At 31.7% G+C, this 24,006-nt stretch overlaps 3 protein-coding genes across 3 annotated transcripts; 2 read left to right on the top strand and 1 right to left on the bottom strand.

Moving 5' to 3' along the window:
• Window positions 1-570: 570 nt before the first annotated feature.
• LOC124544300 lies at window positions 571-2,438 on the top strand. Its single transcript, XM_047122780.1, has 5 exons — window positions 571-1,124; window positions 1,247-1,395; window positions 1,488-1,651; window positions 1,721-1,980; window positions 2,314-2,438. The coding sequence occupies exons 1-5, from the start codon at window positions 788-790 to the stop codon at window positions 2,400-2,402; spliced, it is 999 nt and encodes a 332-aa protein (XP_046978736.1). The 5' UTR covers window positions 571-787; the 3' UTR covers window positions 2,403-2,438.
• On the bottom strand, window positions 2,428-4,072 carry LOC124544301 (transmembrane protein 41 homolog). Its single transcript, XM_047122782.1, has 5 exons — window positions 3,792-4,072; window positions 3,455-3,587; window positions 3,239-3,367; window positions 2,755-3,092; window positions 2,428-2,679 (listed from the first exon to the last, which is right to left on the bottom strand). The coding sequence occupies exons 1-5, from the start codon at window positions 3,838-3,840 to the stop codon at window positions 2,510-2,512; spliced, it is 819 nt and encodes a 272-aa protein (XP_046978738.1). The 5' UTR covers window positions 3,841-4,072; the 3' UTR covers window positions 2,428-2,509.
• A 1,969-nt stretch (window positions 4,073-6,041) lies between these two features.
• Window positions 6,042-22,593, top strand: LOC124544453 (tumor necrosis factor receptor superfamily member wengen). The gene is made up of 4 exons (XM_047123017.1): window positions 6,042-6,411; window positions 7,295-7,748; window positions 14,310-14,432; window positions 22,406-22,593. The coding sequence occupies exons 1-4, from the start codon at window positions 6,394-6,396 to the stop codon at window positions 22,465-22,467; spliced, it is 657 nt and encodes a 218-aa protein (XP_046978973.1). The 5' UTR covers window positions 6,042-6,393; the 3' UTR covers window positions 22,468-22,593.
• Window positions 22,594-24,006: the final 1,413 nt, after the last annotated feature.

Genomic DNA, 24,006 nt, shown 5'->3' with positions numbered 1-24,006 from the left:
GCACATAATCTTTACCTATGCCATTTTGCATTGCAAGTTATATCAAATCAAAATATTTTGTTGACTAATTATTACCTTAAATTTCAAAATGATTTTATTAAAAAACCTTAGATTCTTCTCTATAAATTTGTAATTTATTTGGGGATTAAATTTATTTATTTTTATTTTTTATTATTAATTATATTTGAATCTCATCTCAATTTCATTAAATATTTTTGATCATTACATTAAAAATACAGACGAATTGATAACCTCCTTTTTGAAGTCGGTTGAAAATTGCTGATGTGTTGTGTGAAAAGCGTATACCAAATGTTTTAAATTCCTAACAATTTACGTATTCCACAAGTTTATTTATAAAATAATTATAAATAAAATACTTTGATAAAAATAAAACGCTTTTGTTATATGGATATCCTACCCATATAAAAAAAAGAAGGAATGTAAATACATAAGTTATAAATTCAGATTGAGTTAATCGTATTAAGTTTTAAAACGACAAAATCGTGAAATGGAACGAAATGACGATTGTCAAAATAATATTAGTGACATTGACAATTGAAATGACAAAAATATAAAAAAATAACAAGTAAATCACGTCTCCAACGCATATTTAATGCTATTGTAAATGCATAATAACATAATATTATGTTTACGATTCTAGTGTGATGAATAATAAGTAATGAAATGTTGATATTACCTACCAATTGAAAAAAATCGTACTCCCAAAAAGTGCCAAAATAGACAATTAAAAAATAAATGTTATTATATATTTTTAAATTGTTTAAAAATGACCAATAAAGAATTATTACAAGAGTATTCTGAATCTATAAAGAGACTTAGAAAGGAGAGTGCTGATATAGGCATAGATGATGATGAATTTAGAAAAATGTATTTTGAAAGTCTAGATGATTTAGACGAAAACTTAGAATTAAACCGACGCCAAAGTTTTTTTAAAAAGTACAAATTTCTTATAATGTTTGTTATAATAATTATATTTGCCATATACCACTTCAAATCTATATATAGCTACATAATATGCAACATACAAGAATATATTTACCCAGGACTAAGGTTATTAAGAAAAATTTCCATTCCATTCCTGTCATTATTTCCTGCAGTAACTGGTAAGTCCATTGGAAAGTGTATTTGGGATAATTATTATGCACAAGAATAATAAAATGTATATTGAGATCATATCAGTCGTATCTATAAAATTTTTTGCATTAATTGACTATGTACATTTTAGATTTATACCAGGAAACATGTCTGATACAAAATCCATTTTTCACTGTTGTGGACATGGATTGCTGGCCTTGCAGTACAGTTAACAACATAGGTGAAGTTTTCAATCCACAACCAATCCATAAACAACAGACTGCTCCTTTTATTTATAAGGTAGAAGAATACATTTCAACCTTTGCTTTTATATAAATTTATTTTTTTAATAGCATATGAAAAAAATTATATTAACAATAGAGCTATTTCAGACTGATCAGCCACAGATAGATGTGAATAAATTGAAAGCATTGTATTTAAAAAATAAAGATATATTTAATAAGGAAAGTTCAAAAGTTCTTACAAACAATAAGTACTATGAAACACCTAAAGACATTTTCGACTCAGAAATATTAAAAGAAAATCTTTATATTTGGTAAGCGGCAAATTTTATTTTATTTTATTTTCCTATATTGAATATTCTATAACTATTTTTTCTGTTTAGGAAATTCAATAACTTCCATGTTGCAAGGATACTACGCCAGATCATTGCAAGGCCGAAAATTGTTCCAAAATTTGGTCAAAGCACTGAGAGATTTATCATAATAGATTCTAAACATGATACATTTCACATACCAGATACAGAATGTAGCTTTGCATTTCTACTTGTTCTAAGTGGTACAAGAATTATTAATTTAAATCCAGCAGAAGAGTGCAAACATCAGTGTAAATCCTTCAAAATGGAATTAAAGAAATCATATTTATGTAAGTATACAATATACATAAATATTTATTTCTACAATACTCTGTAAAAAGTTATAATTAATGTATAGGTCAAGGTAATATTATACACATATTAATATTTATTTATACATATATATTTAAATAACTTTTACATGTGTTACTTACTAGGAAGGCTGGAAGATTTTTCTATTAGTGATTTTGTTGATGGGCATAAATTAGTATATATTATACATAGATATATCTATCAACTTTTTTTTTATATAATTTGTAATAAACATTATTTATGATATTTTTAAACAAATTCTTTAATAAATAGAAATATTTCATTTTACAATTCCTTCTACTTCTTTTCAGTGTGGTACAACTGGTGGTACTGGAGACCATCAGTTCAACCGACAAGAAGCAATGAAACCTTCATAGCGCACGTTGGCTCATATTGTTGATAATTTATAAAAAATAAACACAGACTTGGAATGTTACACTGAAACACCTTTTATTTACCTTATATATATAAATTTTTCTAGTATAAATTAGCTAAATATAAATCAATTCATTCAAACTTTTCTCTGAGCTTCTGTTTAAGTAAAACAGGTACTAGAGAGATGAGAGCAAAAATGCTGAGAATAGTTATAGACGTCCAGGACCAAGCATCACTCGTAGACGTCAATGTATGTAGTGTTTGTCCAGCTTGTATTGCTACGAATGATGGAGGAGCCACTCCTAAAACAAAATATTAATAATATATGATTCTCGTAGAAGTCGATTAGAAACAAATTACTTCCTTGAAACACTTACCAATGAATGTCCCCAAAGCGAATGGCACGAGAGGCACACCGATAACTGGTGCAGACATATTAATAAACCAATTTGGTAAAAAGGGAGTCACCCTCAAAAATATAATATAGTTGAGCAAGTTATTTTTGTGTTTCGTCACAGCCTTTGACCATTGTGCCGCTCTCTCTGGGAAGAATTTTCTAACTAATTTCTTTCCCAAAAGATTTGACAGAAAGAAACATAAACTTGCTCCAAGTGCTGAACAGCAGCATACTAAAAGTAAAGCTAAATAAAAAGGAAATAAAAATCCTGAGAGTATACTCAGGAATATTGAACCCGGAATTGCAAATGTTTGCAAACTGAGGTAACCAAGTCAAGGAATATTATTGCTTTCTTATATTCAAGATAAATAAAATATTCTATTAAAAATGTATTTTTTTTTTCTGATAAAGTAATCTCGTTAAATTTGTTCTCGTTCATGTTAGTGATAACTTTCAAAGGATACAATATATAAACTAAAAATACTCCAAGTAATACTTCATAAAAATACTTCTCCTTGTACCTATCTAATACAAGACCTAGCTGTTTAGCATCTTCTAGGTCCCAAGGTAATTTTATATGTTGTTTTTCATGTCTAAAAAAAAATGGCAGAATATATATTTCTTTATAATAAGTTCACATTGTGGCAATATTTTTATAAAATTTAATATAAAATACTCACTCTTCTAATTTGGGAAACTGTGAATATAAAAGACCTAAAGCTGTTAATGATAGGACAAATATTATAACAACTAAAACAAGAGCCTTTGATGTTGATAATCCCTTATTTTTCGAGTTATCAGTCGTTTGTATATCTGTAAAGTAAATTTGTATTTACATCAATTTACATTTGACAAAGAAAAAATAACTAAATGTTTAAAATAAAGGATATTATGAATAAGACAGGAAATAGGTACTTGGGATAGGGAAATATAAACCAATGCAATCTGTTCTGATAGACCGTATTCTGGGTTTGATATTGGATGTGGATGAAACTGAAGGATCTTGTACTTCATCACCTTGAACCAGTGGCGCACGAGAATCATTTCTGCGATTAATTATACTCATTCTTGTGGCCTAGATGATCCAAAAAAATCCTTAAAAATCTATAAATGACACTGATTTTACAACACAACTTAAATATAATTATTTAATTCAGGTCTAATGTACTTTTGATAAATAATATTATCAACTTTGAATTATTATAAATGACGATTGACGTGACATTAAGTCTTTAATTCTTAAATCTGACTATTCAAAATCTTAGTTTTACATGACAATTTAAATTTGTTACAAAAAATGTTGCTATAGTAAAGACGCAAAGCGATACACAAAATCATAGATAATAATATAATGTAAGCACTACCCATGTGTATATTTATGTATTATCAATAAAATTTATCGCATAAGTTCTTTTCAATTCAGTCCAAACTTTAATCGTCATGAGATCTCTCAATGTACAATTAATTTTTTTTTTATTAGTTGTCAGCAATCAGCATTAAAATTAAGTAAATGTTAAAAATTAAGCGCCAAGTTCAACTTAAGCAGATAAAAAAGATTTCATCGTTACTCAATTAATAAAAAAGTAAATTAATTGGAAATTGGAATTAATTTCAAAATGTTAAGACGTCAGATCATTGACAACCTTAAAAGTTAGAAACAAATGCGATCTTTAATTTAAATTTGTTGATAGCCCATTCCATTTCAATTTATTTATCGAAAGGATAACCGAAGTTATACCACTTATACTTTTTTGGTAATCCAAAAAATAAAACTTCAGAGGATAAAAACTTATTTTCTACTAATGTAAATATAGCAAAATAGCAACTAAATCATAATAATTCATATTCATATATTAAGAACGAAAAATTACCTGGCTCACTACAACACACTATATTTATTTATGCTTTTTCTTTGAGCACAGCTACTAGAAAGAGAATGTCTCTATAAAATAACTTACGTTTCAAATATGAACTGAAATAAATTTCAACTTGAAGTAGGGAAAATGCGATATTTTTATTTTTGTATTTATTTTAGAGAACTATATAGGATAGATCACAAGTAGGCTAAAAATTTACGACGTCATTGCTGTCTATCACTGGCCCACTGATCGTACTTGTCCTCACTGGCTCTCATACTTGTGCAATTTTAATCGATCTTTGAGATACTTTTTTGGTAAAATTTAAAACGGATACTTCGAAAAAAAGCTTTGTTGACGTATGTGTTCATCTACTTCAACGTAGATTTCAAATAAATTTATTTATATTTATATTATATTTATTTAATTTAGGTTTTTGACTGGACCTTCTGACACAAAACTGAGATAAAAGTGGTTTTAAGCTGAAAAGAGGAATCTGGAATCTGCTTTGACAAACGCCATTTTAATTCGAAAAACGTTTTAATTTTCGTTTCAATGTTCACTTTTTTAAAACTACAACTTCAAATAAGTAGTCATAACAGGACTGACGTCATTTAACGCTAATTAGTGTTATTGAAATACGTTCCGTTTCACGTTACGTAATCATTGCTGAAAAACAAAATTATTTCAAATATTAACCTTGTGTTAACATTTTCATTAATATTATATTCACATGTTCCCCATTAGCATAGAAATGAAAATATAAAAAACAAAAACTTACCTATATATAGAATATTGTCTAATCTTTTTTTTTAGTAATGAGCTTTCCATGTATAATTATACCTTTATACTTATAAACGTATAATAAAACGTAATTTTGTGTTCATCGTTGGAACTACAGAACACAAGAATACCTATTGATTTGTATTTTACGTCAATGTTTTTTACCCGCCTAGATGTTAGATATAGCATTGAATAATACATATGTATTCTTCAGTATCTATTCATATAGGTCAACGCACTGCAGTTGTTAATCCTTAATAATCTTGTGTTCTGTACTCTTTCGACATCAGCATGATGAGCACAACATTTACAATTATCAATGACAGACACTGCATTAATGACTATCATTATGATTTAACTTATACAATCACGAACTTCTGAATAGGGAAAATAAAATCTTTGTGTGTCGAATTTTAAAAGTTTTTGTTACTTAAATTTTTAATAATAACTGTCATAAGAACATAATTTAATTAAGTTTAACAAAATATTAAAACATAAAGCTACTTAAAATTAATTTACATAGGTAGTTTTGGAACAAATAGAACTAGACAATGTAGGAGGAACGTCACAAATAATAATCACTTATGGCTAGACGAGTGGAGGCTCGAGAGATTCTCAAGTCGAGCGACGGCGACGCGACTCCGGCAGTCGGCACTAACTCGGACTCGGACGGGTGTCGGGTTCAGTCGATTTACGGGTTTAGTTACATCTACTTCTACTAGCCAGTAGGCGTATCGCGTCGCTAACGTTACACGTATTCACAACGCGCGTTAAAAATACACATTGTAAACATCGATATAAACAAAAGTTTATGAAATGTATACGAAAATACAATAAACGACTTTTCATGTACTCATTAACGTTATAATTTATTTTGTGAATGTTACTTACGTTTAGAAGAAAAATGTGATGTGCTAGTGAAAGTTTTGTATTATACGAGGAGATGAGGGATGACCTTTATGGAAACCTAGGAGAGCTACATGAATCTAAGTACTAAGGTAAAATTATCACATACTTTTAAAGTAATATTAATATACTACAGCATCGTTGATGCGTTCAAGATAAAAGCTAATAGTATTTTATTATTTTATAAAATATCCTGCAATGTTTTTTAAAATTCTTTTTGAATTCTTAGAGGAAAATGTTCCAATTTGTTAAATATATTTTTGAAGGAATAAAAATGATTCCAATTTTTTTTTAAATCAATTTGTAAGGCTAATTACATTATAAATAAGTATCAACAGCACTAACGAATGGTAGAGAGTCTATTCAAGTTTTTTTAGTTTAATATAACGATGGCTTAGTTCACGAATATAGAAGCGTATCGATAATATGTAAAGATTTAGGTCCATTTATATGCATTGGACGTTACGTTTAAAATTAAGGTTACAAGGGTTTTAGAAAGTTGTTAGTTGCAACTTACAAGGAGAGATTACATGAAAGTGTGTTTCAAAATAATAAAACTGACATGAATTATATTTGTAATGCGCTGACATCAAATTTCAACCTGAAAGGTTCTACAATCCGAATGAAACGATGTAAAAAACGAATAAGAGTCGTTTTAAAAATTATTTTTTTTATTTTTGTAACTCTTGTCATAACCAGTACGTAAAAGACCGTCAATTTGAAAACATAATGTATTTTACACACTCCTATGACTTGTGAGTATTATCTGGTATACCATCTAGTTGAAAAAAATAATGAAAATTTTTATTTTCTACCACGGTTAGATACCTTAATATCAGATTTTTTTATGTGATTATGATATTGTTCTATCAAATATGCATATTTAGTTTAGGTATTCTTATAGGCGAGGCTTTATAAGTCTGATAAGTGATATAATCGAACTTCATAAAAAAAAATGTCCGTTTATTTGTTCAGGTAATGCGAGGTGAGATAGCGAAGTTGTGTTTGGTGATCGCTACCCTCGCGCTCGGGACCGTGTCAGGCGACGGGGCGTGCGAGCGGGGGCGCACTTGGTGGCACCGGCAGCGCGGCGCCTGCATCCCCTGCACACGCTGCGACCCGCGCCGCCTCGCCGTCAAGTACCCATGCGAGCTACACCGGGACACCATTTGCCAGCCTCTCTACGAGGTCCGCATCTGGCCCTTCAACACGGAGAAAGACAATGACGCGAGTGAAACGTCCAGTGATTATGAATATTACGAGGACACAGACTACAGCGGTGAAGTGAGCGATGATCTGGAGTGGGATATCCAGACGTCGACCCTAACTCTTGCCGTCAGTGGGTGTATTGTGTTTTTTGTGGTTGTTGTAACTCTGTCACTATACCACGCGAAGCAATGGCGAGTGCTGAAACAAACCCTTAAGACAGGTAAATAAATACTTATTTGGTAACATTAATATTAATAACTGACGTCATCTTGTCTTAGCTGTGAATATTCACCTCGACAACAATAATAATTAATTATTTTAAAAACATTGTGTTTATTTTAAAGCTTTTTGAAACATAACTTTGTTACTTTACTTTTTGGTACCAAATACTTTTTGGTAAAAATAGTTTTTCACTTGCTATTAGAAAATATAAATGAGAATAATGTAGTAGTAGTAAGTAGTAGTAGTAACAGCCTGTAAATTTCCCACTGCTGAGATAAGGCCTCTCTTCCATTAAGGAGAGGGTTTGGAACGTATTCCACCACGCTGTTCCAATGCGGGTTGGTGGAATGCACATGTGGCAGAATTTCGATGAAATTAGACACATGCAGGTTTCCTCACGCTGTTTTCCTTCACCGCCGAGCATGAGATGAATTATAAACACAATTAATCACATATATATAGTGGTGCTTGCCTGGGTTTGAACCCGCAATCATCGGTTAAGATGCACGCGTTCTAACCACTGGGCCATCTCAGCTCAGAATAATGTACAAGGTATAAAAAAACAATGAAATCGACAAAATTATTCTCAAGTTATGGCTTCGCAAAGGGAAAAAGAGATTAGTTTTTATTTATTTTTTATAATACTTATTGTACACAATATTGTAAATAATTGTTATTATTGTTGATTATGATCTCAATAATCGTCCTTATACACGCGTCTTTATGATGTAAAAAAGTGACAAAAATAACTCGGAGAATGCCCAGCAGACGAGTATATTTTTGACAGAGTTGTCTTCGCTGTAATACATTATATAACTAAATATCTCAACTAAGTCTGGTGCTGCATACTGTTATATAAAATTATAAACATTATTATAATATTTTCTGCAATAGAATTGAACAGCATCCTAAACATTATATAAAGTAGGTTATTTTGTCAGAATTCGTAATTTCATAAATCGTTGTTTGATTTTCCATTTATTTGTGTCTACAGTTTGCTTTCTTTGACCTCCCCTGTTTCATTTCTGGCGCCAGCATTAATTTCTGCACTTCTTTCGATCCCTTATATCTTTTACACTTATACACCAGGACACATGGATACAAGAGATATTTAATTATTTTCGTTTTGCGACTCTGTCTCTGCGTTATTACACGAATTAAAATGGAATTTAAAACTTGAATTTATTGAAAAATACAATTATAAAATTTACACTGAATTCAAACATAAATATAATCTCTCCTAGAGAGATGATCGGACGTACCTATCAGTACTGAATACATTTTCATAGACTAAACAAATCGATTATTCACTATCATAATTTATTTCTAAAACTAGGTCTCTCTAAATCGGATCCATTACGCGTAGAAATTCTTATGACGATCTGATTATGAACAGACTTACCGAATACCATCCAGGTCGGCTAAGGTAACCAGAATTCTATGTAGACAAATGACACCTTTTCAAGGTAACTCTACCCTAGAATCTATGACTGCCAATATCACTATTCATATAAATTGTTTGCATATAAAGAACGTAACCTTATTTGTTTATTAGTTGACGACTTTTATAATCTTTGTTTATGTTGATTGACACGTAAGCTTGTATGCATTGCATATGCAATTACTTTGGAAACGCATTGTTGTATTTCAAAAGAAATCGTTTATTTGTTTCCACTTAAATATCAACATGGATGTATAAGTTGTTGTTTATTCTAAAAGCTAATTTGTTTGCCAATTTTTTTACATGAAATTTCATTCATTCATTGAAGCAAACTAAAATTACAAACACAAATGGAGTATACATAAAAGAGGTGCAAATATAATTTTACCACAACACAAATTAAATAAAACAAGGTAAAAAACCACACTTTTTTTGGTTTGTTCATCAATGCAGCGTACGTTTGTAGTTTCAAGTTTGCTTTACACCGAATTTAACAAAATTTTATTCTTTAATTTGGCTGTGTAAGAGAGATTACGTATATCATAAACGACAATTGCTGCAAACGCTGTTATGATTATGAAAACTGAGAGAACGACCTTTTGTTCGGTGAGCATAATTACATCTTCTACAAAGTTTGAGGCCTAATTTTCTACTCAGTGTTATCAGCCTTCGATGATATAAATCAAAGGGGTACTCGACTTTAGCGTTCTTCGTCCATTCGCGGATAATTGTAATGCTTGAAGCGCCCAGCAACTCTTTGACGGCGCTCCTAAGTGTAATGGGGCCGTAACGTAAATGTAATCACTTCGTGCAAAAATTCCTCTTCCACTCCTATAATAATGGTGAAATTTAATCGTTCAAATAATGATTACAAATGTGGGAGTGATGCCCCATATCCACACTTCCTAATCTCCGATGTACACACACACGTGTGTGTGTGTACACACTTACATTTCCTTCATGAGGGGTAAATAGTCTAAAAGCCTAGTATCGCACGATTATGCACATTGAAGTAAAAAAAAACTTCTTTAGTCCTTTGTCTTACACATTCAAATGACGTTTGTGATCGTATTATTTAAGATATTCGTTATACTCCTTATTACGAGCATCGTAACTAAAATATTGACAAACGATCGTAATACATTGTTACACCAAATGTCAGATCTTAAATAATTCCTACCAGGTAAAGTTTCTTCCAATTAATTTTATTACTATTTAAATATATAGGTGAATAGGTTATCATTAAAATGCTACCTATGAAACAATACTATGTAGTAATTGCGTCCACCGATGTAACACATACAAACATAACATACGAGTCAACAAAAAAGATAATAACAAATAAAATTATGTTACATATAAACAAATTTCAAATAGTTACAACAACAGTTTATTTATTCCGGACGCTGGCCATGCGGCCTCCATGTACAACTGTGGACAAGCATATACTCTATAGTTTTATCTATGTAGGCGACTCTAACGAAACAGACGACGTTCAATGAATATCAAGAGATTAAACGATTAACATCTTCGACCTCAGCTGGACATCTATTTGGACGGATACAAGTATCATACTTCATATCTTAGGTATATGTATTTCCTTATTCAATAATGAATTCATGTACTTGATTATAATTATTGTTGTGATGGTTTTTTAAAGTAATGTGCGCAATAGTTACTTATTTGTTCGTCAATATATACGTTATATATTTATATAATACGCATACATACGTCCTAGCCTTTCCTTGATGCTCTGGGCCTGGTTTTTATAATATTTTATTTATATTCTAAAAACACTACAATGTCGTCAATATTGAATATCAAGACATGGTCTTAACTTTTTCGCCATTTTTAGTTAATGCATACTTCAAATGCGTAATGACGAAATTGTCATTTTATCAGAAAAACAAAACGAACGACTCAATTTAATTCTGCTAGCTATTGTTTTAAATTGTTTTCATTTCTACATATTATTTGTAACATATTTAAATAACAATAATGTAAAAGAAACATTATTACAGTCCTTTAGTTGATGTTTGCTAACAGACATACATTTTTGATACTTAAAAAAAATATAGCAGCATTCTCTCTTATATCAATACATGTCACACATATATAAATGTATGTATGGCATGTATTACATGTATGTATGATATTAATGTAGGTCGTCCTTCGCTTCATTTTAATACACGACCAAGATGGCTCGAACGGTATGCCGCGAGATTCACGTATTTAATTAATAAAGGAACAGTACCTAATTTATTATTATAATATTTTTACTTTTTTTATTAAAAGTTAGTTCTATAATAAAAACAAAATAATAATATTAAAATAATTTGTAAATAAAAATTGCATTTAACGAGCTTAAATAATAGTAAAATTATAAAAAAATATTACGACGATTTTGTTTATGTTTTTTGCATTTTCACAATAATTGGCGTACTTATAATGATTGTAAAGACCACCATGACATATTTGTGCCAAATGGCCCAAAGTATTCTGCCAAAGTCACAAGTGGAGAACAAAACAAAACTGAAATGACATACAAGACATACACGACTGATCAGTTGATTGTAGATTCTTTTATATAATTATTACGAAATTGAAATAGAAAACTTGTCGCAATCGTTACAGCCAATTTAAAGTGTGGTTTTGTTTTTAATAACGCACAATAAAATTGGAGAAACGAAACTACTAAAATCTGTCCAGTAGCTACAAACTTAAATTTACCTTTATCAATTACAAACAAACAAATCAGAATTCCATCCAAACCCGTTAAGAGATTCTGGTGAAATTAGGCAACAAATATTCATCCAAATTTTTGCTTTAATAATATTATAAATATTTATAATACTAGCCACCCGCCTCGGCTTCGTCCATGTATTATATACAAAAACCTTCCAGTCGGATCCACTCTATATATTAAAAAAAACCGCATCAAAATCGGTTAACTTGAAAGATCGAAGCATATAGGTACAGGCGGTAAGTGACTTTGTTCTATACTATGTAATGATAAGATTATAATTGTGGAGGTAGAATTAAATGTGCAAATAAACTGGAGGGCTCTAGAGATGTGCCGCGACCGTCTCGCCGAAGAACGGTACTCCTGTCGAGAGCTCTCCTTATGAGCATTCATGTCGTCGATATTTCACAAGGCATAATAATTAGTCGGTTGAAAGATATTTACTAATAAATTACTGAAATATTCTTCAATATACACATTCTCATTTCTTCCCATTCTTATTGAGATCTGCCCATCAATACAACAAGGTGTTGATGTGTTTACACTTGTATTTTATGAGCCAAAGCTTTTATTATAAAATTTAATGGGAAAGAAACTTCGAACGCTTCGGGCGGATTAGTGAGTTATGGCTCATTCCGCCCACCAGAGGCGCCATGAGCCATGAGTATTGAGTTGTATAGACTAGCCTACACAGAGCATGAGTGTGCCTCATCTATAATATCGTTAATGACTAAATGTCCAGACAGGGTAAGAAAAGGTTCGTCACCTTAAGATCTATTTTTGTGTGCTCAGTATGAGCGATAATCTGCTTTACCTGCTTTTTTCATTAGAAGATATCATGTCTAATTTGAACATTATAAAGGTTTCATATTGATATAAAACTAGACGTAGTCCAAAGATGTTACGCCATTTTGAACCAAGTTATCATATTTTTAAGTTTAATTTTACATGCAGTTGTCAGTTTAGTGCTTTAGTTTAAAAAGGTACTAAGAGTGTACGATTTGATAAAGGAATTAATTTGAAAACTGACAATGGTTTTCTTACTCTGACTGTACATTTAGTACTCGTTGAAGGTGAACAGCGCAGGCGGTGATCCCGCGTAAACAATACGGGTTTGTTTAAACATGTGCGCTACTAATTCTGACCTGCGTTACCGACCGCCATCGAAACAATAGCTAACGGTGTTTTTTGTTTGCATTCGCTTATACCAAAACCAGAACACAGTCGGTAGCTGATGCGATTCGGTTTTGGCTTCACTGCGATCTACCGTTCCGTTTTTTTTACGCACAGGAAACGATTAGCCCGTATATTTCTACTCTTTTATTATTATTGATAGCTTTGAACTTTATTAGATGAGACGGCTTGTGAAAAACGGCCTTAAAATGTATATTTTTAAACATATGCTACGGTGTGAAATAATAAATCTTAATATATCTTATTATAATGCGTTTTATTTCATTACTAATTTTTATGACTTGCCCTGTAAGTATGGGTGTGTCCGTAGGTTTTAGATTAATAAAAGCTTATGTCCTTCATCGCGTTTTAAGCTTACTTCATACCAAATGACATTAAAATCGGCGCAGTGGCTTAGCCGTAAAAGCCGCACTCATTTATAACATTAGTATAGATTTATAAATAACTACAGCTAGTTCATATAGACGTATTGACAGAAGTTAACCTATTCATAGTTTTATATATTAGGTAGAAAACTTTCACTTATCGCCCAAGAAGAAATGTTTTATTACAGTTTTATTAGTCTTGCATCGTTATATTCAAATCCATGAAACGTGATACGAATATGAACCAATTAACAAATGGTACAGATTAAAAAACGTTGAATTAATTTCAAACTAGCGATCAATAAGAAGCTAAATACGTTTTAGACTGAGGGTCTATAAAAACAGAGACTAAAAACTAAATCCATCATCCACGGTCCACATCCGGTCCGTTTTTTCACGAGGCAAAAATGTAATGTAATTTTATTTTATAATTGACTTCGACTATTCCTAATGCCAATCTGTGGTCATTGGTCGAAGCTGTCTGTTCGTTATGTACCACAGTAATTTATTGCTATTTAATTTGTCTTGATATTTATTAGTAGAGCTAAGATGACCTAGTGGTTTGAACGCGTGCATCTTAACCGATGATTGGCAGGCAAGCAACACTAGGTATATGTGCTTAATTTGTGTTTATAATTCATCTCGTGCTCGGCAGTGAAGTTACATGGCGAAATACTGCCACATATGCATTCCACCAACCCGCATTGGAACAGCGTGGTGGAAAATGTTCCAAACCCTTTCTTGGATGAGGAGGCATTATCCCAGTAGTGGGAAATTTATAGGCCGTTACTTTATTTATTTGTAATAATTTCACAGACGTACAAGATTTATCAGCCAAGCTGAGACTGATGGAGGCCGGGGCAGATGTTCCAGCAGATCCGATGCCCAGTGAACATCACATTTACTGCAATATACACGTCGGCAAAGATGCTTTGCTTGGTGAGTTACTAGAATATACATATAAAAAATAAAAAGGTTTACTAAAAACTTCTTAAAAAATTAACTGGTTATATGGTGTCAGACACGTTCTCATAAACATTACATAATTAAACGTTGCTACACATTTCGATTTTGATATTCCCATCATGTACTTATTTAGTTATCCACGATTGGCCCAGGATTAGATTTTTTCCAATGGAGCATGACCCCTTATCGAAGGATGTGTGCTACTATACTATACTAATATTATAAATGCGAAAGTATCGCTGTATATCTGTCGCCCTTTCACTCCCAGATTACTAAACCGAATATGATTAAATTTAGAATAAAGTAAACGTAAAGTATAGGTCTAACTAACAACGAAGATCAAACGAAGTCGCGTGCGACTTGTAGTAAAGAAAGATTTATCAAAATAATGATGTCGGCCGCATCGGACAGTCCGCGTATTTCATACTCGTAGTAGGCAGCCAGTCTAGTTTTCAGTCTTGCTAAAAATACCTCTACGCCTCAAACATATGACGCTCGTTACCGTGTTAAAAGCAGAACGAAAAGATGATTTCAAAAAGGAATCCCTAAAGGGAATGTTTACGGCGTCGTAGTTGTAACTCGTTAGCGGGCAGCGGGCCGGCGCGGGCGCAGCCGTCTCGTCCGCGAGTCGTGCGACGCTCCCTGGCGTCATGCCAGTTATTGGATCCAGTTAAATGTTCTAAAATAAAGTCGCGTGGGTGCACACGCTCGGCGTTACTTTGATTTGCTGGGGTCACATTGAATTCGATTCCCGTCGACGTTTCATGTTCTTATTTCAAAAGCATGTAATTATATATCCGTCGATGAACCGAAGGCAACGATTAAAGGTTCGACAAAAAACTCATCAAAACATCTTAAATACTCTCATGGATAAATTGGTATTATTTATATTTTTTAATAATGTATTATTTATATATTTATTATTATTTTGCAAGCTATGAGTACCGAATACCTAAATAATATTATATATTGAACACATTTATAAAATTTTAATTTTATGAAATGTAACTGCCGACCGTACCTACATAATTGCAATGGTGATGATTTGCCATGCCAGTTTGTTTCGCACGATTTTATATCTCAATAGCTTTTGCACACGAAGTCGTCTCAGCGTTACTTTATGTCAAATTCGGTTCAACGGTTCGCCTATGAAATACCGCCAGACAGACAGACAGAGTTTCTTGCGCATTTTTAATCTTTATCTAGGTGAGCCACGAATAAAAATATAATACAAGCGAACGGCTTAATCCGCCAAGTAATGGAACGAATCATTCCAACAGTAAAATTTTTGTTCGCACCTCAAGCAGAATGACTAGTCTTTTATAAATTCATCTATACCTTAATTAAATGGAGGTTATTACAGCAATTATGTTATTAATATAATAGTATTGAATACAAAATATTTTAATGTAAAAAATCTTGTTTAAAACCAGATACCTACTTGTTAGCTACCATTTAAACCCGTATAAGCGATTCATCATTTACAGTATATATTTCCATCTTATATTATATAATATAATTAATATTATAAATGTGAAAGTGTGTCTGTCTGACTGTTTGTCGTTTTTTTGAACCAAATTTGATGAAATTTGCTACGAATCAAACTAGAAATCCAAGAAAGGACACAGGCTACTTGTTTGCCTTACACATGACAAGCAACACCCTAAAATGCGAAGCCGCGTGCGTCTACTAGTATTATATAAAGAAATAAAATAGAATACAAGTCGTCGATCGTCAACCGCTGCAGATATGCGTCCGATCGATACGCACGTGCGTGGTGCGTTCATTTAGTCGTATTTGTAATGCACGCTTGTCTCTCGCGCCGCACCGCTTCCGCCCCCGAGGTTTTCACTCGCCGCCGGGAAGCCTCTCACTTCCTGCTCATACCAATTTTTGACAATTAACGATAAATAAACATTAATATAAAATTTATTGGTTTGTTGACACCGACGTACCAACATCTAGCGCGTTACTGAAGAATGTTATGTTCAAACTAAATATTAAATTAAATACATATTAAATATTGGGCAACATTACATACACTACTTTGAACCCAAAGTAGCCAAAGCACTTGTGTTGTGGAAAATCAGAAGTAACGATAGCGTTAGTAAAGACCGTTATTTTTAGACTAAATATTAAATATTGGACAACACTACATTACTCTGACCCCAATTTAAGTGGCTAAAGCACTCGTTTTATGGAAAATCGGAAGTAACGACGATACCACAAACTCAGATCCAAGGCAACATAGAAAGCTAATGAACTTTTTCTACATCGAATCGGCCGGGAGTCGGACCTCGGAGTAGCATACCCATGAAAACTGGTGTACACACCACTCGACCTGAGAGATAGTCAAAGACCAAAAGATACCTTTCAGAATACTATGAAATTGCTTTAATTATGTATGTTAAAAAACATAGACCGAACTTAGGAAAATATATTTAATATAAACTGTAGTTAGAAATCAGGGGCTTAGGTATAGCTTTTGATCAAGCAAATAAATTTCAATCGATACGATAAATTAAATTTCAGATGAAAGTTGCGAGTTCTCAACTCACGAACGATATGTGAAATAGATAAACAAAGGAGGCGACGACTGACATCGGGCAGGTGTTTTTATAACCTGTTTTTCATGAAAAGCACATTTGTGTTGCGCTGAATACTCGCATATTTATAATCTCACATGAAACAGACTAAACAAAACGCGATGCACGTGAGCAATGAACTCGACTTAATATTCAGCGGTCGCTCGCGTCGTGGGATAAAGAATAAGGCGGTCTCTGAGAAGTATCGCCGATAGATTTCGGCGTATCTTCACGTTTCCATGTTATTTTATTGTGTTTGTAAGTCACTAGTCCGACCCGACTTCGCTCGGGTGAAAGGTTTTAATAAAGGAGCGATATGATATCAATATAATCACTATAGCCTATGTATTGCTATACATATATATTACCCTATAGCACTCAGGAATAATGTAGCTTTTTACGAGTGAATTAAGTTTTAGAATTAGAGCATAATTTCCGGAGATTACTACATATAAGCTTGAAAATTTCACCTCTTTATAATATTAGTATAGATTAATGACTATAACTAAAAACGTGATGCACATACGTTACAAACAACTATATAAATCAAATTTTCTTTTATGTAAATATTTTGCAGGATAATATTATGTCATAAAATATGGAAAGAGTTGCTACTATGTAATAATTATAGTTTACTAGATACAACATGGCTTCGCTTGGGTGAAATAAATAAAACAAATATAAATGTAGTGTACACTATATATCTATAATTATCGTGCCCGTGAACGAAATGATTATTTGAAAAACACTTTCTGAATGCACCTCTGGGTCACAGTCAACCGCCCGTTGAAGATAATTTAGTGTCGAAATATCTCGATTATAGAACTTCTTTATACGAATTTGTCACCTTATTACGGCTACAGTAACAAATGTCTTCTCTTAGAATAATTCATAGAAAGTACTTGCATACATATAATAAGTGATACTTAAAAATAATTTAGCACCCAAAACTATCGGAATAAACGAAAATTGGTCAATAACAGTAAAATATATAATAAAAGATACAAGTAAAATAGTGCCACAGTTTATATGCCAGTTACATGTAGATAAAGATGTGAAAATTTCGAGATTTCTAACAACGTTTTCGGACGTAACGTTTACCTATGAAAAATTAACTTAGCCACGCGTACTAAATTACACAATAGGACATTGGACATTATTTTGAAAATTGATTCATACTATCTCAGATCCGTAACACTATTTAGTAACAAATGTGCGTTTATATTAATGATAATATCATTATTCAATTCATTACGACACAGTGGACATAAATTACCTTAGCAATCTGTCAACTCTACATAATTTTAGTCGTTGCCTTTAATTCAAACTTTTACTATTTATTATTTAGACTATGCTATTATTGAAGGGCTTTTTGTATCGCACTGTGATTAATAATATCTTATGGGTATAATAAATAAATACTGTACTGTATGTACTATTTTGGAAGTAACTCTTTACACTTAACTATTTTTACTATTGTATTATAAATCGTAAATATATTTTTTAACGATTCAGCTGTATTGTTTAAGATTTAAAGTTTATTTCACTCATACCTCGCAAATCATTTTTTTACATTAGTGTCCGCGTCACATCACTGTATCGAAATTTATTCTTAATCACAAACTATATAGTTATTAATTACTTTAATTGTAATTTGTATATACTTGAGGCGCCAATCTAAGTTGTTCATGTAACTTTCACAAAAATCAATCGTTAGTTTATTTATCTTACAATATGGAGACAGATACTTATTATAACTTATAGTGAAAAATATTGGCATATAAACCGCCCTTAATATTTGATTCATATCGAAAAATATTTGATTCATATATGGTGCTCAACTACATACCCTATTTTTCTATTTTATTAATGTAAGGTGTAATGGAAACATGTTGCTTTCGTAGAACGATAGTAAAACAAAGTCTAGTCACGTTAAATCGTGATCGTGTAAAGAAACGCAGCTCGAAACACTGTGGTAACGAAATTACTATTAAACACTTATTCTTGTTCTTGCCCTATTCTGATTCAATACTAAAAGCAATATAAATACAAACAATTACAAATTAATCTTTAATAAAAGATTGTGTGGTTAATTAAAATCAAATAAAAATAATATTCATTCAAGTAGGCTCATAAAAAATATCGCCACGTTAGAGTATTAAATTAAATGCTACATGAGTTCGAAATTTAGATTCTACCAAGAAGAACCGGCAATAAACTTAGTAGTTACTATTTTTGTCAGAAGATCTTAATTAGAATGTATATAATGACTTGACAAAAAGCTCATTATTTAACTTACAACATAATGTGTTTTTATCAAGTTTGTAAAACCTTTAACTTTGTAGAATATTCACAACTTATCGTATGTATTATTTCTTGTGATAATATTCAAAGGTCGTCAGTAGCAGCTAATCTTAGAACAAAAATAGAAAGTCTACTACGAGTTCCGGAAAGCTTTAATTATTCGTAAACGTAAAAAAATGTTCGTTTTATAAATATGAACGGATGTAGTAGGTAAAACGTGCGTCACGAACGGCCCCATTTCTCTTGCCAGGAAATGGCCCAAAGCTTCCCTTCGAGATGTTTGTGCAGTCAATAATAGACTCCATCCAATCTAAACTGTTTATTGCCGATCTATCATAAATGCCAGAAGCATTGACGTACATACAAAATATGTAAGTACATTGAGTTATTTCTCACTTTACGATAACGGGCGGCGGCTATTACGCGCGGTAATACCCTTAAACATTGTAAAACATAATATGTTTTGTTCTATTCTCGTCTAACTAAATACTATATATGTTACATTATGTTGCTATGTATATGTTACATTACTAAAACAAACGAAGCAGTAGTGTGTGATTTTAAACAACTAACACAAACATTTAACTGCAGGAAACAAACATTCTTATTTATGCCATTATGCGCTTAAATCAGAAAAATGCAATTACTATAAATAAAATTTCGAAATTATGGTTTACTTTTTTTTAGAATTAATTAAAAAAAGTATATAATAACCATATGCAAGATATAATACATAAGAAAATGTCATTAACATTAAACAACAAAACAACAATAGCGTGAACCGTGAACGAACTCGGCCAATATGGTGGTCGTGTACAGAATTGCAAACTTGCCTGCGAATTTCCTTTCCTTTCCGGGCTCCGGAAGTGCTCATGAGTGCGATATGGACATCTTCTTAACATGCGAAACGCTCGTTGGCGAATCGTCGGTAATTGTTAATCAATACTAACCGATCGTATCCAAAATTTCCATGTAATAATATGGAATCATTTACATAAATAAGTACCTGGCAACAACTTATCGAAGTTTGGATGAAAAAACGAGGGCTTTTTTAATTTGTTTTAATTTAAGTTTTAATGGCAAAGGTAACGTATAAACAGCCAAAAAAAATCTTAGACGATTTAAAAAAATACTATAGATAATATAATATCAGTTATTTATTACTTACTAAATTTTAAATCTTTTCTGATATGACAATAAGCAAGTAAGGACAGGTTATCCATAATCCTATTTTTTTTATTTAAAAATAAGTATCTACATGACTAAATATTATTAGTTAAAATATAATGTAAAGTAATTCTAAGTATCGCTTGATATGTAAACAGTGTCAAAACCATTCACGGCCGCATTGTGATCAGATACGTATAGACTCGAGTTAATTCGCGAAGGTCCAGTGCGTCGATGCATCTGCTATTACGATTCTATTCAGTGCATAAAAATAATGACACATTAATTCTCGGCGCACGTTCTATTGTATCGCACAGATCAGTGGGAGGTGCTAAAGCACGACTAGCAAAAGATACTCGTTAATATCGTGCGTGTCCTCCACGTGTCGCTGCTGCTTTATAATTGTTTTTATTTAACTCATTATTATTATCCCATTCAACAAATACATACCTTTAAAATATTTTTTGACAATAATACATGTGTAAAATTTCATCATAGTGAATGCATAAAAAACTATATTCCTTATGTATTTATTCCAATAATGACGCGTACAATCTACATAATTTTAATTCGAAATATTTGTTGTCAGGCGTCAGATTTACGATCCACGCGTATAAATAGTATTGAATGAATGGCCCTTGAAAGTCAATCACAGAGGATCGTCTGATGCCAAGAGCCGTAGCCGGCCCTTATCGTGCTTTAAATATCTCGTCGCACCACTCAGACTGGACGACAAATGATTTATTATGTTTATGCAGCGTGTCCCTGGCTCCATAAAGACGTCTCGTTGTAAATAAGATTTAAATTGTGCGCCGCGCTCTCCAGACGGATCATAGAATTGGCGAGCGTTTGAAGGTTAAATCATATTAAAACAGAGACTGAAGTTTAGATAGGAAACTTCCTGGAAACCACGCCTGAAATAGGCGGCTCGCGCACGTTCCCGTACACTTGCCAATATCACGCCTGTTTATAAACATTGCCTCTGCGTCTAATAAACTAGTCGTTCGTAAATAGAACATTTCACTAATATTTTACTTTTATTATTTAGTATAATTTAACACAAGTTAATACGATTCTGATATTTACTTCAAAAAGTTTGTTATTCTAAACAATTTAAAGTTATGTAGATACTAGGTAGCAGCTGCCCGTCTCAAATAAGGATTTTTTCCTGAGGTTTTTTTAACAACTGAGATAAACATTCACCATCCGATCTATTCGTCCGTATGGTAATGTGTCGTCCAAGTCCCGCATATTTTTTCACGTGTTTACTTCATCTTTTTTTATATATGAAACTACCGGTTCGAATTTTAAATTTTAAAATTAATTATTATGCACATAAAACGTTTGAGATTAATATGATTATTATCTTACTAAGAATTATAACTATTCAATAATTGTATGTTTTTAATTAACTTTAAAGTGCTTACTAGATCTGAAAATTGTGTGTTCTAGAAATATCTGGTTTATTTATTTTATGAAACTTTAATACACATACAATGAACAAAACTTATCCCTTCATAATTTTAATCCAATTGAGTTCTTATATGTAAAATTATATGTACTTAAATATAAATAATGTGATAATAATAGTAAATATAATATTTATATATATTTAGGATTATGACATCATAACGTGTAAGAAGTAAGAACACCGCAAGCAATTTTAATTTCCTAAAGTTCGTTACATTTAGTCAACCGCGAATAGCATCAGCAGCTGTGTGCCGTTTAGAATTCCAAACGCACGCGCATGCGCCGTAAATTCATATACGGTTGCTACAAACCGCAATTAGCATAAGCTCCTTTCAAAGGGAAGTTTTTTTATTACGAATATCAAGTTACGCAACAAGCAAGTGATTCGCATGTAAATAATGCATCTTTTTTTCATTGCAGGCCCTGTTTCGACCAAAAAAGGCTTGGGGAACGTATACACGCAGGAGAAGCATTCTCCTTAACCGATGACCACCGTAAAGCAATCAATACAAGTACAAAATATATCGAAGAACCTCGCACATCACTTAGAAGGGACATAATGAAATACTTATTTTTGTAACACGAAATATATAATTCACTAAAAACAAGGTTTTCTTTTAATAAAAATTCTTAGATAAGTATATAAAATCCAAACACAATTCTAATGTTTGAATTGGATATTGGGTAGACTTGTACTATTTAAATAATTAAGTTTTATGCAGTTTTCGCGTAAGATTGAATTAGGTACCAAATTATTTAATTCCGTCCGTTACAAACAATATATTTTCCCTTTTGAATTATATATTAAAAGTTGGGATGAAGTGTCGTTTGACCCAGGGAGGGACTTGAAGGCATGACCATTATGGAGCATCATATACTTCATATCAGTTTTTTTAACTTATTTGAATTTAATAATTGACTAAAATCGATATTTTGCAATGAGATGGATCAAATAAGGAAAATAAAAAATGTAGGCAGATAACTTTTTTAAATTACTTTTAATTCCCAAGCCCTTAGAAATTAAAACGAAACAAAAAATGCAAGCAACGCAAAAAATTGTGAATTATTTTGATGTAAATCCCAACCATGGCTGTGCGACGCGTTGCCGCACGAAGTCGTATTATATTAAATCTGTTTTTGGTAATTTGCGTTATGTTTTAACCATAAAACCAGTACATTCCTCTCCACGAGTGTTTAATATAATCAATAAATCTTTACAGTAAATAATTATACGCGTTTTTGAGTCGGTATTTATACTCTACCGCAGTAAAGCCTCTAACGAGAAGAAACGGCGAGAAAGTCGTAGTTACTATTTTCAAAAAAACAGATTTAGTCTCTTATTCACAAATTATTTTTAATCAGTCATGGAAGGAACTAACCTAAATGCAGCCAATTTTCCTCAAAAAGTTTAAAGTAATTAAATAAGCTTTATTAGTTAATTTGGTCTGAATAACTTGTAAAACTATCATATCATATTTGTTTATAAGGTTTGTCTCACTACGAAAAAGATAATATTTGTAACAAATACTCGTTCAATGATACCCGTGATGGACAATAGGGTTGAAATAAAACGCTTAGTAATTTAATATTTTATATTACCAATATAGGTACTTACCTCCATCAGCTAAATCCGAGCAAAATATGGATTTTATTATATTAAATTACAATAAAACTACTTATCAACATTAAAAACATACCTTATATCTCAAAAATAATAATTTACTAACAAACATGAAAATAAGTGCTAAGAATTGGTATTTAAATAATCACTAAGTCGTTTACAATTCAAATACATTACAATAAATCTTTTAACGCCAAGTGCGATACCGTTCATCCATCACATTATAAAAAATTATAATTTGTAAATCATTGAAAGTTCACAAACATGTTTTAAAACTAACGTACAGTAGAATTACTTTAATTTTTATAAAAAAAATTGGTCCACGATACAATCACAATACTATCTACTTATCGTTCTAGGAATAGCGAAGTTGAACATTTCGCAGTCGTGAGAATCAGCG

Source organism: Vanessa cardui, chromosome 4, assembly GCF_905220365.1.
Source record: "Vanessa cardui chromosome 4, ilVanCard2.1, whole genome shotgun sequence".
NCBI classification, from domain to species: domain Eukaryota; kingdom Metazoa; phylum Arthropoda; class Insecta; order Lepidoptera; family Nymphalidae; genus Vanessa; species Vanessa cardui.
This window is presented reverse-complemented; position numbering and strand designations above follow the sequence as displayed.

Excerpts from the sequence above, each read along its gene's own strand:
- LOC124544300 (XM_047122780.1), top strand. The coding sequence starts at position 788 with ATGACCAATAAAGAATTATTACAAGAGTATTCTGAATCTATAAAGAGA. Across the intron at positions 1,396-1,487 it reads CTGCTCCTTTTATTTATAAG|ACTGATCAGCCACAGATAGA; the intron begins GTAGAAGAATAC and ends GAGCTATTTCAG. Across the intron at positions 1,981-2,313 it reads ATTAAAGAAATCATATTTAT|TGTGGTACAACTGGTGGTAC; the intron begins GTAAGTATACAA and ends ACTTCTTTTCAG.
- LOC124544301 (XM_047122782.1), bottom strand. The coding sequence starts at position 3,840 with ATGAGTATAATTAATCGCAGAAATGATTCTCGTGCGCCACTGGTTCAA. Across the intron at positions 3,368-3,454 it reads CAGTTTCCCAAATTAGAAGA|ACATGAAAAACAACATATAA; the intron begins GTGAGTATTTTA and ends ATTTTTTTTTAG. Across the intron at positions 3,093-3,238 it reads GTATTTTTAGTTTATATATT|TTTGCAAACATTTGCAATTC; the intron begins GTATCCTTTGAA and ends TGGTTACCTCAG.
- LOC124544453 (XM_047123017.1), top strand. Across the intron at positions 7,749-14,309 it reads GAAACAAACCCTTAAGACAG|ACGTACAAGATTTATCAGCC; the intron begins GTAAATAAATAC and ends ATAATTTCACAG. Across the intron at positions 14,433-22,405 it reads CGGCAAAGATGCTTTGCTTG|GCCCTGTTTCGACCAAAAAA; the intron begins GTGAGTTACTAG and ends TTTTCATTGCAG.